Below are 21,151 nucleotides of genomic sequence, written 5' to 3'. Positions count from 1 at the left end.
AAAGAGGGAGTCCTCCCAAGTTCTTTCTATGAAGCCAGCATCACCTTAATTCCTAAGCCGGAAAAAGATGCAGCATTGAAAGAGAACTACAGACCAATATCCCTGATGAACATAGATGCAAAAATCCTCAATAAAATTCTCGCCAATAGAATTCAACAACACATCAGAAAGATCATCCACCCAGACCACCATTTATCCCTGGCATGCAGGGATGGTTCCATGTTCGCAAAACAATCAACGTGATACACCACATTAACAGACTGCAGAAGAAAAACCATATGATTATCTCAATAGATGCAGAGAAAGCATTTGATAAAATACAACATCCTTTCATGATGAAAACTCTAAGCAAACTGGGTATGGAAGGAACATTCCTCAATATAATGAAAGCAGTTTATGAAAAACACACGGCCAACGTCCTATTGAATGGGGAAAAGTTGGAAGCATTTCCACTGAGATCTGGTACCAGACAGGGATGCCCACTCTCACCACTGCTATTCAATATAGTTCTGGAAGATTTAGCCTGAGCTGTTAGGCAAGAAAAAGAAATTAAAGGGATACAAATTGGGAAGGAAGAACTCAAAACTATCCTTCTTTGCAGATGACATGATTCTTTATTTAGGGGACCCAAAGAACTCTACTAAGAGACTATTGGAACTCATAGAAGAGTTTGGCAAAGTAGCAGGATATAAAATCATTGCACAAAAATCAACAGCCTTTGTATACACTGGCAGTGCCACGGCTGAGGAAGAACTTCTAAGATCAGTCCCATTCACAATAGCTACAAAAACAATCAAATACCTTGGAATAAACTTAACCAAGGACGTTAAGGATCTCTACGATGAAAATTACAAAACCTTAAAGAAAGAAATAGAAGAGGATACCAAAAAATGGAAAAATCTTCCATGCTCATGGATTGGAAGAATCAATATCTAAAATATCCATTCTCCCAAAAGCAATTTACAGATTCAATGCAATAACAATCAAAATACAGAAGACATTCTTCTCAGATCTGGAAAAAATGATGCTGAAATTCATATGGAGACACAGGAGACCTCAAATAGCTAAAGCAATCTTGTACAACAAAAACAAAGCTGGGGGCATCACAATACCAGATTTCAGGACATACTACAGGGCAGTTGTTATCAAAACAGCATGGTACTGGTACAGAAACAGATGGATAGACCAATGGAACAGAATAGAAACACCAGAAATCAATCCAAACATCTACAGCCAACTTATATTTGATCAAGGATCTAAAACCAATCCCTGGAGTAAGGACAGTCTATTTAATAAATGGTGCTGGGAAAATTGGATTTCCACGTGCAGAATCATGAAGCAAGACCCCTACCTTTCTCCTTACACCAAAATCCACTCAACATAGATTAAAGACTTAAATCTATGACCTGATACCATCAAATGATTAGAGAGCATTGGAGAAACCCTGCAAGATATAGGTACCGGCAAAGACTTCCTAGAAAAGACCCTGGAGGCGCATGTAGTCAAAGGCAAAATTAACTGTTCGGATTGCATCAAATTGAGAAGTTTCTGTACTTCAAAAGAAACAATCAGGAAAGTGAAGAGGCAACTAACACAATGGGAAAAAATATTTGCAAACTCTCAACAGATAAAGGGTTGATAATCAGAATCTACAAAGAAATCAAGAAACTCCACAACATCAAAACAACCCACTTAAGAGATGGGCCAAGGACCTCAATAGACATTTTTTCAATAGAGGAAATCCAAATGGCCAACAGACACATGAAAAAATGTTCAAGAACACTAGCAATCAGGGAAATTCAATTCAAAACCACAATGAGGTTTCAGCTCACCCCGGTTAGAATGGCTCACATTCAGGAATCTACCAACAATAGATGCTGGCGAGGATGTGGGGGAAAAGGGACACTAACCCACTGTTGGTGGGAATGTAAACTGGTTAAGCTACTATGGAAGTCAGTCTGGAGTTTCCTCAGAAACCTGAATATAATCCTACCATACAACCCAGCCATCCCACTCCTTGGAATTTACCCAGAGGAAATGAAATTGGCAAACAAAAAGCTGTCTGCACATTAATATTTATTGCAGCTCAATTCACAATAGCTAAGACCTGGAACCAACCCAAATGCCCATCAACAGTAGACTGGATAAAGAAATTATGGGACAAGGTCGGTGCCGCAGCTCACTAGGCTAATCCTCTGCCTTGCGGCGCTGGCACACCAGGTTCTAGTCCCAGTTGGGGCACTGGATTCTGTCCTGGTTGCCCCTCTTCCAGGCCAGCTCTCTGCTGTGGCCAGGGAGTGCAGTGGAGGATGGCCCAAGTGCTTGGGCCCTGCACCCCATGGGAGACCAGGAGAAGTACCTGGCTCCTGCCATTGCATCAGTGCCGTGCACCGGCCGCAGCGCGCCGGCCGCGGCGGCCACTGGAGGGTGAACCAACGGCAAAAAGGAAGACCTTTCTCTCTGTCTCTCTCACTGTCCACTCTGCCTGTCAAAAAATAAAAAAATAAAAAAGATTTATGGGACATGTACTTTATAGAATACTATACAGCAGTCAAAAACAACGAAACCCAGTCATTTGAAACAAGATGGAGGAAACCATCATGCTGAGTGAATTAAGCCAGTCCTCAAGGGGCAAATATCATATGTTCTCCCTGATTGGCGACAACTAACTGAGCACCAAAGGGTAAACCTGTTGAAGTGAAATGGACACTATGAGAAACAGTGATTTGATCAGCTCTTGTCCTGACTGTTGATGTACAATGTAATACTTTATCCATATTAATATTTTCTCTTTGTTTTGTTCTAGTACTATTGGTTGAACTCTGTAATTAACACACAGTTATTCTTACGTGTTTAAATTTAACTGAAAAGTGATCCCTGTTAAATTTAAGAGTGGGAATAAGAGAGGGAGGAGATATACAATTTGGGACATGCTCAATCAGACTTGCCCGAAATGGTGGAGTTAGAATCGTGCAGGGGATCCCAATTCAATCCCATCAAGGTGGCATGTACCAATGCCATCTCACTAGTCCAAGTGATCTATTTCAGTTCACAATTGATCAGACTGATAGCTCTAAGAGTCAAAGGGATCACACAAACAAGACTACTGTGTGCAAATACTAAATGATAGAATCAAAAAGGGAGAGAACGATCCATCATGGGAAGCAGGGTACACAGCAGACACATAGAATGGCAGATGTCCTAAATAGCACTCTGGCCTCAGAATCAGCCCTTGAGGCATTAGGATCTGGCTGAAGAGCCCATGAGAGTATTTTAGTCATGGAAAGCCAAGACATCATGGGGGAAAAAAAAAAAAGACCTAAATGAAAGAGCTCTATGAGTGAAATCCCAGTGGAAAGAACAGGGCCATTAAAGAAGGAGGTACCTTTCTCTGAAGGGAGGAGAGAACTTCCACTTTGACTATGACCTTGTCGAAATAAGACCGGAGTTGGTGAACTCAAAAGGCTTCCATAGCCTTGGCAGCTCATGACAAGAGCCTAGGGAAATTACTGACACCATAAACAAGAGTGTCAATTTGTTAAGTCAACAACAGGAGTCACTGTGCACTTACTCCTCATGTAGGATCTCTGTCCTAAATGTTTTGTTCAATGTGAATTAATGCTATAACTAGTACTCAAACAGTATTTTGCACTTTATGTTCTGTGTGGGTGCAAACTGTTGAAATCTTTACTTAATATATACTAAATTGATATTTTGTATATAAAGATAATTGAAAATGAATCTTGATGAGAATGGAATGGGAGAGGAAGCAGGAGATGGGAGGCATGTGAGTTGGAGGGAAATTATGGGGGGGGGAAGCCATTGTAATCCATTAACGGTACTTTGGAAATTTATATTAACTAAATAAAAAAGAAAAAAAGAAAAAAATGAATTATACATAAGTCTTATATTTCTTTTGTGAGTTAATTTTGATGTGATTGATTCTATATAGTTTCTTTGTAAATATACTCTATGATAATATACAATGAAGTTGATGTTTGAAAGAAAATGTAAGTTTTATGGTAAAATGGGGTTTATTAGTTTGTATTAGAATCTAAATGTTATATGTGGAAAATATTCTTTATAATAGTTTGTTCATTAGCTACTTGAATTTTTTTTATCTCCCAACTCACTTGTGTATTAGAAGGAACTTTTTCTTGCATGACACCTGTAACTCTTATTTACCAGGTACTGAGGCAGGTATGAAATTGGGAGCCAGACTAGACCCTGCCCTGCTGAAGCTTGTTTGTTTATATGAAATAGATATTATACATATAAATCAAGTACAGGTTATAGATAGTACTATGAATTATATAATGTACAGTTTTGATACAAAATAATGTAGACATATTTTAGGTAGAGTAGTCAGCAAATGTCTCTTTGAAGAGGTGGAAACTCACTGAAAACAGTTAGTCATATGAGAAGGTTACTTGTGCAGAAAGACGGTGAAAGAACAGGGCAGACAGAGGAAGCAGTAAGCAAAGGTCTGACAGTTGGAAGAAACTAGGCCTATAGAGAATTGACCCAAATCCTGGTGGCTGGAGCTTCTATTGAGCAGGGGGGATAGCAACATGAGATGAAGTTGGTGAGGCAGACATGAATAAAACTTATTCAGTTTTGGAAGACTGTATGAAAGACCTTAGTTTCTGTTACAAGAACATTGGAAAGCCACTAAATGGCTTTTGGGTTCAAGCATGAGGAACATCTAGGTTGCAGGCCACATAAGGCCCGCAAAATCATTTGGTCTGACCCTTACAAAGAAAACCACAGGTAGGACTCGAAATTCAGTAAATCTATAGGAGACTAATTTAAAAAAGTTAATTTTTAATGAGTTATTAACCAATTCAGTGTGATTTTAGAAACTCTTCTAAGAACATAATGATATTCCCTTCCTCCATTTCCCTCTCCTTCTCCTCTCCTTCCTTCTCCTTTACTGTCTTTTATTTTTTAGATAACATATTTTAAATTTACGTTATAGTAAGAATGCTTAATACTTCACCAAATAAGAAGTTTAACAAGTAAAAAGCAAAAAGGCCCTAGTTTACTGGGAATACAGACAATGGCTATAAACAGTAATTGAATGAAAAAATGACCATTTCACTCAAGTACAGTAAATTTTAAAGTAAACACAGATCGTTAAAACTATAATAGTGTAACATTCTTAACCATTGGTTTTACAAAGGTCCAAAACAAAGTTAATATGTGATACTTGTCTTTCTAGTTCTGGCTTATCTCATTCAAGATGATGTCCTCCAGTTGTGTCCATTTTGCAGCAAATGGTAGAATTTCCTTCTTTTTTATAGCTGAATAATATTGCATTATGTATATATATTACATTTTCTTTTTCCATTTATCTGATGATGGATAAGTTGGTTGATTTGCCTATTGTGAACAGTACTGTTATAAACATGGTAGTGGCAGGTATCTCCTTGATACATTGTGTTCAAGTCTTTTGGGTATGTACCCAGTAGTGGGATTGCTGGATCATACGGTAAGTTTCTTTCTTTTTTTTTTTTTTTTAAAGAAATCTCCATACTGTTTACCCTAGTGGCTACACTATTCCCACCAATAATGTATAAGTGAACCATTGTCACATCCTTGCCAAGGTTTATTACTCTCTGTGTTTTGGATTTCAGCCATTCTGACAGGAGTGAGGAAATATCCCATTGTGGTCTTTGATTTGGATTTTTCTGATGGCTAGCAATGTTGTACATTTTTTTTTCATATATTTCTTGGCCATTTGTATTTCTTCTTTTGAGAACTGTCTGTTGAAGTCCTGTGCCCATTTCTCAACGGAATTGTTTTTTTTGTTGTTGTTGTTGTTGTCGTTGATGAATTTTTTGGGTTGCATAGCAGGCTAATTTTTAATTTGCTGATTTTGTATGGCCCATGAATGATGTTAGAGATATCCAAATGTGGGGGCCGGTGCTGTGGCTCAGCGGGTTGATGCCCTGGCCTGAGGCGCCAGCATCCCTTGTGGGCACCGGTTCTGGTTCTGGCTGCTCTACTTCCCATCTGGCTCTCTGCTGTGGCCTGGGAGGACAGTGGAGGATGGCTCAAGTCCTTGGGCCCCTGCGCCCACATGGGAGACCTGGAGGAGGCTCCTGGTTCCTGGATTCGGATCGGTGCAGTTCGGGCCGTTGCGGCCAATTGGGGAATGAACCATCGGATGGAAGTCCTTTCTCTCTCTCTGCCTGTCCTTCTCTCTTCTTTGGAACTCTGACTTTCAAATAAATAAATAAATCTTTAAAAAAATATCCCAATGGCCCTTGGCATAGAAAAGGGTTCCCCAATCCTGCTGGCTAAGCTTGTGACATCTTGTGTTCTGAAAAGATCATCTGGCTGCACTGGTAGGAGGCAGATATAAAAGAAGTGGAGAATGGTATTTTATTCACAGTACCCACAGTGATTCTTAACAAAATTAAATGGGTGAAATTAAAATTAAGCAAGAGAATGTTTCTGGTGGTTTTCCATTTGTAGTCTACTTTTAGTAAACATGAAAAAAAAACCCTGTGTTTTCATTTCCCTTAAGTAGTAATTAAAGTAGAATTGCTTGGATGTATGGGTAGATGTATATAAAGCATTATCAGCAACTTGCCAAATATTTTTTTCTAAGGTAGCTATGTCATCTTGTACTTACACAAGAAATATAATTAGTTTGTGCTTGATGCTAAAATAATTTGAATTAGCTTATATTTTAAGGTATTTTTATAACAAGAAAAAGCAGAAAATAAACAGGAAGACAGAAGAACGAATAATCAAGACAAATGACAATCAGTCAAATTTTGATTTTTAAGTTAATTTTAAATTTTCTGGTAGCCAAGGCAAAAAAGCTAACACAATGACTTATGCTCTTCTGTCTAACAAAAGAAAGCATACTAGTTTGTTGGTGTACTTAATGTTTCTCCCTAAATTTTATGATAGAAGGAATGCATTTCTTTATAAAGGGACACTGTTAGGGTAATGGATGATGGAAGGTACCTACAATTTAGATGTCTGAGGAAATGAGAAATAATACACTTCCTTGTACTGTATTCTTAAGTTGCTTGTATTCTAAAGCGCTTTCATATTGTTTCATTCCTTTATTTTTTGTCTCAAGTAATAAGTTATCTTAAATGTAGTATGTAGTAGAGATATAGTAGATCACACAAGAGTGTGGTAGGGTCAGAGGGAGTACTACTGTATTAATTTTGAAAAGAAATGTTTCAGGAGACCTTATAGAGTAGGTGAAATTAAGTTGAGCCTTGAAACATTACTAAGTTTTTGAGACACAGAAAACTATATGGGTGTTTATGTATGTGTGCATGTAAACATGCTGAGAGGAAAGCCTCAGTAAAAGCACTGAAATGTATGAATTATACAGTGCCTCCATAGAGCAACATGGCAGAAGGTGAGCTTAGGAAGATGGGGTGAAGTTGGAACTTGAAATACTATGAATGTTATTTACAAAATTGTAACTTTTTTTTTCTATCCCTGTGGTATCTTTGTTTTTTAATGAGAGCTCCAGTGAGAGAATAATCTGGCAGTTGTTCTTTTCTGCTCTAATCTCTTTCACAATCTACTAACATGATTTCTTTTCAAAAAAATTTTATTTGGCTTCCTGGTTGTATTCTGTAAATGAATGTTCATTTTCATTTTCAGTTATGTCTGGGAGCCCCTTTGTAGTCTCACTTTGTTTCTCTTGCTTTCTGTTTTCCAATTGTTCTCTGCTTTATTTATCCAGCCTTTTCACTATTCTTTCTACTTTTTATCTCTTTTTTTTCTAAAAACAATAATGAATTTTCATTTCACTTCACTTTATTTGAAAGATATTAATAGAGAAAAAGAAATATTATCAATGTTCCATCTTCTTGTTCACTCCTCAAATGCCTGGGAAAGCCAGGGCTGTGCCAGGCTAAAACTAAAAACTCATAACTCCACCCAGGTCTCCTATGTGGTTAGTAGCAGGGACCCCAGTACTTGTACTATCACCCGCTGCCTCCCAAGGTGCACATTAGCAGAAAGCTGGAATTGGAAAGGAGGCTTATCTCAAACCCAGGCACGCTGGTAAGGAATGCAGGTGTCCCAAGTGGTTTTTTAAGTACTGTGCCAAATGCTCACATCTACTTCATATCTCTGGTTTTCCTTTGCAAAAGGGTATCTTCTGCATGCCTTTTCAACTGCATAACATCTTCCCTAGCCTTTTTGGCAAGTCCTGTAGTAACACAAAGAAACATTTGATTAGACTGGCATTATAATGTCCTCTTCTGTCTCTCAACAGTTGGTTAATATAATTTATTTTAGTAAATACTCATTGCATAAATTTTTTCATATTATTTTCCACTGGCCAGTTAGATCATTAGCAGTATCAATAGAAATACAAGGTGAGCAAGAGATAATTTGAAATTTACTAATAACCACATTAAATAAGTAGAAATGAATGGGTAAAACTAGTTTTAAGATTATATGTTTAATTTTAAGAATATATGTCAGAGTTTAAAGGAGATTCCAAGATGGCTGAATTGGGAAAAGATGTAGTGCTGCTTTAGATGAAGGGAAAATAGCAGAAGACAAGAAATGCATTCCCAGGGGAAAGTTGGAAAGAAATGTGCAGTGGAATTTCTACAGAAGAAAAGGAGATGGCATGGATCAGTGTGGAAGGTGTGGATGCACAGTAACAAGTGTGGACACCACACATGATCCCTGCAGCTGAGAGCTGAAGGATATGCCAGCTTTGGATAGCAGACCGTGACAGCCCATGCCACTGATTATGTTGCTGGAGAGAGAGGACCACACTGTCTTTGAGTCCATCCCAGAGCTCTAAAGGAATACAGGGGACCCACCTAACCCAAGAAAACAAAATCATGTTTCTTTTTCCCTTTCCCCTTACAAGGGCACCCAACAACTGCTGGGGAAAGGTACCATTTTGATATCCAGTGGTGACTGCAGTGACTCTTGGGAGTGTACGTGATCAAAGGATTTTACCCACTGACTTTGAGTCCAGCTGGGTGTGTTGACAGGGGGCTGGGCATCCATCTAGGGCACTGTGAGGTGCCTGCAGCCTCTCAACATATCACAGGCTCCGGGACTCAGTCTGCCAAGGTGGAGCACCAACAGGCAGTTGGCTCAGGGAATATCTTTGTTCTCTTGGGGGTGGGACAGGCTAGTGAGGAGGAGAGATCTTCTGCATCTGGTGACTGTGGGAGCCTTTTGTGTTGAGACTGTGGGAACTGTGTGATTGCAACATAGGCCACAGTGTGTACCTGGGTCTCTGGGCCATCACTGTGTCTGGTGCCAAAGGCTCAGAGCTCCCTGATTGCCTGAGTTGGGTCATTGAAGATGGATTTGTGCTCACACTGAGGACTGCACAAATACTTTGTGCAGTTCAATGTGGTAGAGTGGGTGAGTGTTGCACCCACCATGGGATAATGTCCAGGCATTGATTAGCTTGGAAAAGAGGAGATGAAGGAGTGATTATACCAATAGGGGTTATCAAACCTTCTCCCTTACTGACAGTAAGAGGGGATCTACCATGTCCAGCTTGGGTGTCACCTGGATACTTGCCCCACCCTGCAGTACTGACTAGAGCTCCCTGACCACACCCAGCATATGCCTCTGGGTGTTCACTGAAAGAGCAGATAGTTCACTAAGCCACAGAAGCACAGTTCAAAGATAAAAGCCACAAGAGGAGAAAACCACCAAACATTTCCACAAATGCATAAAAAGAAATGCATAAATTTAAGAAACAAGAATAAGGAGGGCAACATGACTCTCACAAAGGAACACAACAACCGTTCAATATTAGAATGTTAAGAGTAAGAGACTGATGAAATGCCTGAAAAGTTATTCAGATGATTAACCATAGGGATTACTCAGAAGCAGCGAGAAGCAAATTTATGAGTTAATGAAATCCATACATGATATGGAGGAAAAACTTTTCCCTTGAGATTGAGATTTTGAAGAGAAATCAAACTGAAATATTAGAAATGAAGAATTCAATATGTCAAATAAAAAATACAGTGGGAAGTCTTAACAACAGACTTGTGAGGCAGAAGAAAGAATATCCAAGCTAGGAGATAAATCTTTGGAAGTATCTCAGACCAAGAGAAAAAAAAATAAATAAAGGAAGAAGGAATTAGAAAAATTAAAACAATGTTGAGACTTATGGGATACAATTAAATGACCCAACATAGCGGTCTTAGGAGTTCCTGAAGGTGTGGAAGGAGAGAACAGAATAGAAGGCCTGTTCAGTGAAATGATTATAGAAAATGTCCCTATTTGGAGAAAGAAAGGGATCTCCAAGTACAGGAAACACATAGACCTCCTAATAGACATGGCCAGAAACAATCTTCCCATGATACATTGTAGTCAAACTTTCCATGGTAAAACGTAAAGAAAAGATGGTGAAATGGCCCCAAGAGATACTTCGGATTACTCTCAGAGGGTCTCCAGTTAGACACAAAGCTGATTTTTCATCAGAAACCCTATTGGCTAGAAGAGAATGGAGACACATATAGTTCAAGTCTTAAAAAGAAAAGACCTGTCAACACAGAATACTGTACTCTGCAAAGCTGTCTTTTTTTTTTTTTTTTTTTTTTTTTTTTTTTTTGACAGAGTGGACAGTGAGAGAGAGAGAGACAGAAAAAGGTTTTCCTTTGACGTCGGCTCACCCTCCAATGGCCGCCGCGGCTGGTGCACTGCGCTGATCCAAAGCCAGGAGCCAGGTGCTTCTCCTGGTCTCCCATGCAGGTGCAGGGCCCAAGAACTTGGGCCATCCTCCACTGCACTCCCTGGCCACAGCAGAGAGCTGGCCTGGAAGAGGGGCAACCAGGACAGAATCCGGTGCCCTGACTGGGACTAGAACCTGGTGTGCCGGCACCGCAGGCGGAGGATTAGCCTATTGAGCCGCAGCACTGGCCTAAAGCTCTCATTTTTAAATGAAGTTGAAATAAAGACCTTCCATAACAAATAGAAATTGAAAGAATTTGTCACCACTCATCCAGCATTATAAATGATGCTTAAGGATGTGCCACAAACAGAAACACATAAATGTACTCATCATGAAAGAAGGTGAAGGCAGAAAGTCTCCCAGTAAAAGTAGAAAGGAAATCCACAGCAAATAATAGGAATATTTATGGGAAAATGGAAGGGCCAAAACAATACTTACCAGTAGTAACCTTGAATGTGAATGGCTTAAACTTTCCAATTAAAAGATACAGTCTAGCTTGAGTGGATTAAAAATAAAGACCCTTCTATTTGCTGCCTACAGGAAACATACCTCACTATCCAAGATACCCAGAGACTGAATGTGAAAGGATGGAAAAAGATATTCTATGCTAATGGAAAGGAAAAACTTGCAGATGTAGCTATTTTAATATCAAACAAAGTAGAATTTGACACAAAACTGTTAGAAGAGATAAGGGTACTATGAAATGACTAAGGAATCAATTCAAGAGGGAGCTATAATGTGACTATAATAAATGTATATGCATCCAATGGCAGAGCGCCTGGCTTTTTAAAAAAAAGTTAATGGATCTAACGTGAGACATAGACTCCAATATAATAGTAATGGTGACTTCAACACCCAACTTTCATCAGTGGACAGATCCAGCAGACAGAAAATCAACAAAGAAACAACAGAACTAATCTACACTATAGACCAAATGAACCTAACATATCTACAGAACCTTTCATCCCACAAAAGCAGAATACACATTCTTTTCATCAGTGCATGAAACTTTATCTAGGACAGACCATATTTAAGTCCATAAGGCAAGTTTCAGCAAATCAAAAAAAGAAATACCATGTATCTTTTCTGATCCCAGTGGAATGAAGCTAGAAATTAACAACTTAAGAAACTCTAAAAATTACACAAATATATGGAGACTGAACAACACACTCCTGAATGAACCACAGGTCATAGAAGAAATCAAAAGGGAATTTAAGAAATTTCTGGAAATGAATGAAGTTTATAATACATCATATCAAAACTTAAGGGATACAGCAAAAGCAGTGTTAAGAGAGACTTTTATAGCAGTTAGTACCTACATTAAGAATTTGGGAGCCAGGGTTTGTGGAGCAGTAGACTAAGCTTACATCTGCAGCACCGGCATCCCATATGTGTGCTGCTTTGAGTCCTGGCTGTTCCTCTTCTGATCTAGCTGACTGCTATGGCTTGGGAAAGCAGTAGAAGATGGCCCAAGTGCTTGTGCCCTTGCACCCACGTGGGAGATCCAGAAGAAGCTCCTGGCTCCTGGCTTTGGATCGGCTGAGCTCCATCCATTGAGGCCATTTGGGAAGTGAACCAGCAGATGGAAGACCTTTCTCTGTTTGTCTTCTCTTTGTCTTTGTCTCTCTTCCTCTCAAATAAAAAAAAAAAAAAATTTGAAAGGCATCAGATAAATTACCTATCAGTGTATCTCAAGGACCTAATTACAACAAGCCAGATAGAAAATTGGTAGGAAGAAAGAAATAATTAAACATAAAGAAGAAATAAAATGGAAACAATAAAAAATGATATGAAAGATTAGAGAAATGAAGAGTTTTCTTTTAAGTAAACAAGATTAATGCATTATTGCATTATTGGCCCAACTAACAACCCCACCCAAAAAATTGCTTTTCTTTAGTGGAGTTAAATGGGTACCTGCCCTCATTAGGGCTTCAGGCTGGACTTAAAGACACTGTTGTCTGCAAGGCTCTCTCTCTGGCAATATCACCAGTGGCACAGGCCACTGCAGGCTGCTCTCACCTCACTCTCCAAAGCTGGTATATCCTCCAGCTCTTTGCTGTGGGGGTCATGTGTGGTGTGCACACTTGTTGCATTGCATCCGCACCTTCCACGCTGATCCTCTGCATCCTTCTTCCTTCTGTAGAATTTCCACTGCAAATTTCTTTCCAGCTCTCCCCTGATAATACACCTTCTCCATTTTTTTCTTTTTTTGCTGCTATTTTCCTGTTGTCGAAAGCAGTACATCTTTTCTCTACTTAGCCTTCTTAGGGTTCCCCTAACAGCTCTGTTTCTGTATTTTTATGACCTTGAACAGAACCTCTGTATCCATTAAGCAGTACTTTCCCATCTGTACCCTCTATCTTTATTCCCAGTAACCTCTGATATAATTTCTAGCTTAATGAACTTGCTTGTTTAGAGATTTCATGTAAGTAGAAGCATATAATATTTATCACACTGTTCTGGATTATTTCATTTAACATTGTTTTCACAATTAATCAAGATTTCAAAACTAATTCTCTTGAAGCATGTATCAGAACTAAATTCCTTTTTAGGCCTGAATAGCATTCTGTGTGGAATGTGTTATTAAAATGATTATAAGTAGGCCAGCGCCGCAGCTCACTTGGCTAATCCTCCGACTGCGGCGCCGGCACCCCAGTTCTAGTCCCGGATGGGGCGCTGGATTCTGTCCCGGTTGTTCCTCTTCCAGTCCAGTTCTCTGCTGTGGCCTAGGTGCTTGGGGCCTGCACCCGCATGGGAGACCAGGAGGAAGCACCTGGCTCCTGGGGAGAGGACAGATAGAAGCCAGTTGATTTTTCTTCTATGAGCTTTTCTGATATTGGGTTACTTACAAATTGTGTTTGTTCTTTACTCTGACAGCATTAAAAACATATTTTTTAAATATAACAGATTTAGAATATATATATATATATATAATATAACACAAAAGAAAGGTAGCAAAATATAGCTTTCTTTTCCTGCCTACAAATGTGCTGTTTGACCTATATATTTTCATTGCAGTGATTGTATTGTTCAGCTCCAGAACTTCTATTTAATTCATTTTTATAATAATTTATTTTTATTGATATTCTTTATATATTACACTGTTGTGCTCTTGGTTTCCTTTCATTGTTTTCACGATTTCTTTCAGTCTTAGCTCTATTTAAGATGGTTGATGTAAATTTGCTATACAGGGGCCAGCGCTGTGGTGTAGTGGGTAAAACTGCCTGCAGTACTGGCATCCCATATGGGTGCCGGTTCAAGACCTGGCTGCTCCACTTCCAATCCAGCTCTCTGCTATGGTCTGGGAAAGCAGTAGGAAATGGCCCCAGTACTTGGGCCCCTGTACCCTCACAGGAGAACCAGAAGAAAGCTCCTGGCTTCTGGCTTTGGATCAGCATGGTAGCAGCCGTTTTGGCTAACTGGGGAGTGAACCAGCAGATGGAAGACCTCTCTGCCTGTCCTTCTCTCTGTGTAACTCTGACTTTCAAATAAACGAATAAATCTTTAATAAATAAATAAATAAATTTTGTGTCCAGTAAGTCTAAGGGGTGCCTAGGCTTCCATATGGAACCCATAGTTATTAACTTTCCTTTCTTCTGTATTTTGGCCATGTTTATTTTCATGTCTTCTAGTTTTGTTGTTGTTGTTGTTGTTTGAAACTGTATTTTTAAGTGTTATGGTATAGATTCTCTAGAAATCAGATCTCCTTCCTTCTTCACTGGTATTTGTTGTGCATTATTGTTGTTTCTTAACTATTTTTTGTAAGATCTTTATTCTGTATTATATACAACCATTCAAGTGTGTGTTCTTTTATTTTGGTGTGTAGTGATGTTTGACAATTACCTTAATGCCTGGACCCAAAAAATGAAGACAATAAAACTTTAAAACATACTCCCAGGTTTTTGCAGATGGACTGTGTGTTGGGGCACACCTTTAGTATTTAGGCGGTTTGCAACTCTGCCTTAGCCTTTAATTCCTACTTATACAGAGCCTAAGGCCAACTAGAGATGAAAGCTTAGGGCCTTATTAAATGAAAACTGACTTGTGCTTTCTCAGTTGTCTTGTATACATGGGAACTTTTAAAGGACTTTTACTTAGTATCTTTCTCTACTTCTTCCTTCCCAGGAATCCAAGAATATTCATTGCTTATCCAAGTACTGTCTCTTGCCCTAGACTGCTGAAGCCAATTCTGTATTTTTTAAATGCTTTCATCAATAGTATCCCAGTTCTGGAGAAGCTTTGAGTTGGGTAGGACAAAGGGAATTTTTCATTCTGTTTTGAAAAGCAGAAGTGATGCAACAAAGTTGAAAATGCGAAATCTAAAACAAAGCTAAATATCAAAAGCATTTTGGTTATACCAGTGTTAACGTGGTTCCCATTGGTTTAGAATCTTAGTCTAAAAAATTATATTCAATATTTGAATCACTCTACTATGATATAAAAATGGTTGATAAGTCAGTTGTGATTTCTGAATGTTCTGCCGTAACATTCTATTTGCATAGTTGAGTGTTCTTTCCCTCTACGTTTTTTCCTAAAAATTCTGAAGGATATTACCACTGCAAGGGTAGTCCACACTGGTGTTCTTTACTCAAGATGAAAAAGTGCAATTTATGAACACTTTCAAGATTGCAAAGTTTGGTATAATCAAGATAACTTTTGGTATTGAGCCTTATTTAAGATTTAGCTTTTTTGACATTGCTGTGTCACTTTCTTGCTTTCCAAAATGTTTTCCATGAGTTTTCAGGTTTTTTTTTTTTTGCTAATTCTGCTTTAATTTAGCCTTTAAAATCTGCTGCTTGCTTGCTGAAATATCTTTTAACAAATTGGCTTTTTCATTATAATTTACTTTCTTCAGGCATTTCATTTCTTTTAGAAATCATTGTCTTTCCACATTTTATCTGTCATAGAACTACATTAATAATTTCATCTCTATTGCTTCCTAATTCTACACCTCTGTCTTCATAACAAAGTGCATTTTCCATTCTAAATTAGAATTATGGATGTCACTTTGTTATTTCTGTGCATGACATGTTGTTCAGTCTTATTTATTTTCAGTTTCCTTCTCTGATGCCTTTTCTATATATGATTCTTTACAGGTAATTGTTCAAAGAATAAAAGTCAACTTTTTATTTTTTTTCTGTTATGTTTAGTTATTCCCACATATTGAATCACTTGTTACAAGTAGGGGAAACTCTTATTTATCTTGTCATGACAGTTTTATATAGCAGTAAGCCTCTTACATGGATATATTAAAATTAGTAATAAAGGACCTAGTAGGCTGAGCCTCCACTTGTGACGCCATCATCCCATATGGGTGCCAGTTTGTGTCCTGGCTGCTCCTCTTCCGATCCGGCTGTCCGCTATGGCTGGGAAAGCAGAAGAGGATGACCCAGGTGCTTGGGCTCCGGCACCCACATGGGATACTCAGAAGAGTCTGCTGGTTCCTGGCTTTGTATTGGCCTAGCTCCAGCTGTTACAAGCATTTGGGGAGTGATGGAAGACCCTTCTGTCTCTATGTGTGCAGCTCTGCCTCTTAAATAAATAAATAAATAAATGAAATCTTTTTTTTTTAAAGTAATAATAAAGATTAGTAAGATCAAACTTGTAGAAAATGTAGACACATTGAAAATATTTACAATAAAAAATTTTACTGTTTCTGTCAATGAGCCTTAGTTGTATTCTTTCTTTTTTTATATTATATTTATGTATTTAAAATACAGTTACAAAGAGAGAATGAAGGAGAGAGAGAGGAGAGCTCTTCCATCTGCTGGTTTTCTCCCCAGCAGGCTGCAACAGCCGGGCTGTGCCAGCCAAAAGTAGGAGCCAGAGCTCCTTCTTGGTCTCCTATATGTGTGCAGGGGCCCGAGCACTTGGGCCATCTTCCAGTGTTTTCCTAGGCGCGTCATCAGGGAGCTGCTGGGAAGTGGAGCAGCTGGTCTCCAACCGGTACCCATGTGGGATGCTGTCATCACAGGTGTTGGCTTAACCCCATAATGTCACAATGCCAGTTCTAATTGTACTCTTTTGTAAATAATGATAGAGAAGGCATTATATTTTTTACTGTGAAAGATGGAATATTAGGCTTCACATAACAGAGCTGATTATTAAAATTGCAGATTTTGTTAACAGACATTTTTTTTTTCTTTTCACTGAGTCCATCTCTGTTACACATATCAGCATGGTACTTGGTTATATCAGATTCTGCTAAAGCAATTATAGCCAGATGAGGACATTAGTCTAAAGTGCTCTCACATTTTAGTATACACACATGCTTTACAGATAAGCATAACTTTTAGTATCTGCTTCTGTTAGCACAGTGTCTGCATAATTGATTTTTTTTTTTTTTGACAGGCAGAGTTAGACAGTGAGAGAGAGAGAGAGACAGAAAGGTCTTCCTTTTCCATTGGTTCATCCTCCAAAGGTACCGCACTGATCCGAAGCCAGGAGCCAGGTGCTTCTCCTGGTCTTCCATGCAGGTGCAGGGCCCAAGCACCTGGGCCATCCTCCACTGCACTCCGGTGTCACAGCAGAGAGCTGGCCTGGAAGAGGGGCAACCGGGACAGAATCCGGTGCCCCGACCAGGACTAAAAACCAGGGTGCCGGCGCCACAGGCAGAGGATTAGCCTATTGAGCTGTGGCACCGGCCAGAAGCAGACTTAACCACTGTTATAGGTATTTTCACTAATAAACCAGAAATCATAGAAGGAGTTGGGGTGATTTGACACACCGAAGTGAAAGGGCCCTTTATCCAGAGATATAAACTGTTCAAAGGTAAAAGTTTAGAAGAAAGGCTAATTGCTTATAAAATTGAATTTTCAACCTACTACAGATTTATATAGTATTTCCAAATTTCAAAGTTTGTGACAAATGTTTTTCTAAAAATCTTTTAAAATGAAGTTTTCTTGCTGTATGGACTTTAAGACCAGCTTGAAGTTGGATCCAGAGAGGTCCACCTGTTTTTTATCTTTTTCAAGGTACTTAAATGTTCTGTGTCTATGATGCGTCATCAATAATATGATAATAGTAGCTTGCTAACAGAGTAAAGCACTTTGAGTAGTAGTAAATGCCATGTAAGGTCAAATGATACTATTTTTATTAATCTGACTCAACATACCATGAGGTCATCATATTATGAAGTCATCTGTGATGGGAAATCAATTCTACTTTCTGGTCTTTATTCTACTTCCCATCTGTTTCTAATCTTGCTTTTCCATATCTTCCTGTTTCTTAACTACAAATTTTATGTCCTATGTTTTATACAGCTTGCAAGCTAGCTTCAGCATTTTTGGAATAAGGGTGGATGTACATATACACACACATGTAAATCTTTATTCCTAGAACTTAGCACTGTTAGTTAATGGACTTTTGCTTGTTCATGGATGTTTTCTAGTTTCTAGTACAATAAGTTCTAAACATTAATAAACAAAAACATGTTGAATAATCAAAAGAATGAATGTCTTCAAATTTGTTGTTTTGTGTATGTTTAGTTTATTCCTAAATCTTACATTGGATGAAGAGATATCCAGTTTGATAGCATTCTTCTAAGAATGGTGATGTTAACTGAATATAATAATTATAATGTGATCTGATTAAATTTTTTAACATTCATTCATTCATCAGTTTAACACTTATGTTTTATTGGTTGATGTTTTGTATTCCTTCATCTTCTATGGAGATTAGACCCAACTATTCTTTATGTGACACCTCTGTCTTTTATCTGTATGTCTAGAAATATATAAAAATAGTAGAATTTCATGTCTTCAAGTTTATTCTAGTTTAATTCTATATCTTTATCACTGATTATCACTTTTAAAGGCCAAATCCTGTATTTTGACAAATGGGAGAGGGTTGATATGTACTGAATCCTACCCAGTAATCATATGTTACAGTTTCTTCTGTTTCCCTAGATTTTGATATTGCCATTTTCTATCTTTGTGAAAAGAAATTTTTTTTTCTACATTCAATTCTTATTGTCTGTAGCTCTTAAACTTTGGATCAAAATTAGTTTGACACCAAAAGACTGGAGATTTTTTTTTAAAAAGTTGCTATGATTTTTTTTGTTAGTTGAACTTTTGTTATTTTATTTTTATAAATAAAGTCCTATATCATCACTAGTTATTGTTTCTTTCCCCTTTACTTTCAGCTGGTTGGTGGAGAATTTGACTTGGAGATGAATTTTATTATCCAAGATGCTGAGAGTATAACATGCATGACCGAACTTTTGGAGCACTGTGATGTAACATGTCAAGCAGAAATATGGAGCATGTTTACAGCGATTCTACGAAAAAGTGTTCGAAATTTACAGACTAGCACAGAAGTTGGGCTAATTGAACAAGTATTGCTGAAAATGAGTGCTGTAGATGACATGATAGCAGGTATGGGGTTGACAGGAAAGTATAATTTAAATGTTTAAAAATTTCGTGTATCTTCTATATGCTCTCCATAGAATTTATACTTGTTACAACTATTGTAATTTAAAATAGACAAATGGAAATGTATGGAATTTTTGCCTTTTTATTAATAGAAAACCTAAAATATGGAAGAAGACAAACTTTTTGTATTAGATGAACATAATTACTAATTTTGCTTTTCTAAAGTTTTTAAAAAATATCAGTTCAATAGAGTAGAACTACAAAACAAAAAATGAATAGTATATTTTATGTAATATACATGTTATACTTTTATAGAATGAGCCCTGTACAAAATTATCCCACTTCATGCTCTTCAATCTGGCATATATGTAACTATGACAGGAGGTACTCAAAACCTTAATATAAGCAAGTTATATCTTTTGGAAATGTCCATTGTACTTTGATAGTTCTTGGGAAAATTTTTGTATTAAATGTGAATACTATGGAATAGAACATAAAATTTGCCCAATATTTCAAGATACAGATACTTATTTTTTATGCTTGTTAGGAGTTATTTGAAACAATAGCTTTGAAATCTTTGATTGCTCCTTGCAAATTCATTCCCTGTGTGGTTAGATATACTTCACAAGATATCTTGAATGATGATTCCATAACCACAATTATTTTTTGAAAATAAGTTTAGAATTTGAAATCTTGATTATGGAGGCCTTGGATCTTCAGCGTTATGTATATTCTGATATAAAAATGTATTCATAAATAAAAACATGCTAACAATTCTTTACAATATCATATCTTATCCTTAAAAGTAGTTCAGATACCAAAGAATACTTCTTAAAACTTTGACTTACATATTTAATTAACTAAGATTTATGGAAGAAAACGGTAAAGAAAACAGAATGAAATGAACAATTGGCTAAAGAATATGTTGTTAATTTTATTGATTTTCCAGTAATTTTATTCTCAGAGAATATATTAATATTTCTAATTGTTTTCAAGGTGTTATGTTTCTTTTTTTTCTTTTTTTTTTAACTTTTATTTAATGAATATAAATTTCCAAAGTACAGCTTATGGATTACAATGGCTTCCCCCCCCCCCATAACTTCCCTCCCACCCAAGACCATCCCCTTTCCCTCTCCCTCCCCCCTTCCATTCACATCAAGATTCATTTTCAATTATCCTTATATACAGAAGATCAGTTTAGCATATATTAAGTAAAGATTTCAACAGTTTGCTCCCACACAGAAACATAAAGTGAAAAATACTGTTTGAGTACTAGTTATAGCATTAAATCTCAATGTACAGCACACTAAGGACAAAGATCCTACATGAGGAATAAGTGCACAGTGACTCCTGTTGTTGACTTAACAAATTGACACTCTTGTTTATGGCATCGGTAATCACCCTAGGCTCTTGTCATGAGCTGCCAAGGCTATGGAAGCCCCCTGAGTTCACTGATTCTGATCATATTTAGACAAGGCCATGGTCAAAGTGGAAGTTCTCTCCTCCCTTCAGAGAAAGGTACCTCCTTCTTTGATGACCCGTTCTTTCCACTGGGATCTCTGGGATCTCACTTGCAGAGATCTTTCATTTAGGTTTGTTGTTGTTGTTGTTGTTGTGTTTTTTTTTTTTTTTTTTTTTGCCAGAGTGTCTTGGCTTTCCATGCCTGAAATACTCTCATGGGCATTTCAGCTGGATCCGCATGCCTTAAGGGCTGATTCTGAGGCCAGAGTGCTGTTTAGGACATCTGCCATTCTATGGGTCTGCTGTGTATCTCACTTCCCATGTTGGATCTTTCTCTCCCTTTTTGATTCTATCAGCTAGTATTTGCAGACACTATTCTTGTTTATGTGATCCCTTTGGTTCTTAGTCCTATCATTATGATCAATTGTGAACAGAAATTGATCACTGGGACTAGTGAGATGGCATTGGTACATGTCACCTTGATGGGATTGAATGTTTCTATTTAGTTTAATTTAGTGTTCTCTACTGGGGAATAATGGCTAATTTGATAAAAATGAGATTCAGACTTACAGAATATCTTTTAAATGAAGATATCATACAACTTCTGTAA

The 21,151-nt window shown here is 37.7% G+C and overlaps 1 protein-coding gene across 10 annotated transcripts in view; it reads left to right on the top strand.

Annotated features, from left to right (window-relative positions):
• The window catches only part of NBEA (neurobeachin), a 732,675-nt gene that overhangs the window by 69,726 nt on the left and 641,798 nt on the right, over positions 1 to 21,151 (top strand). For all 10 annotated transcript variants that reach the window (XM_070049020.2, XM_070049018.2, XM_051831739.3 and 7 more), the window contains exon 2: positions 18,852 to 19,083. In XM_070049020.2, the coding sequence (XP_069905121.1) occupies positions 18,852 to 19,083 (232 nt within the window). The remainder of the gene's footprint in view (positions 1 to 18,851; positions 19,084 to 21,151) is intronic.

The sequence above is a fragment of the Oryctolagus cuniculus genome, chromosome 9, assembly GCF_051225735.1.
Source record: "Oryctolagus cuniculus isolate XC-2025 breed Fujian yellow rabbit chromosome 9, ASM5122573v1, whole genome shotgun sequence".
Classification (NCBI taxonomy): Eukaryota; Metazoa; Chordata; class Mammalia; order Lagomorpha; family Leporidae; genus Oryctolagus; species Oryctolagus cuniculus.
This window is presented reverse-complemented; position numbering and strand designations above follow the sequence as displayed.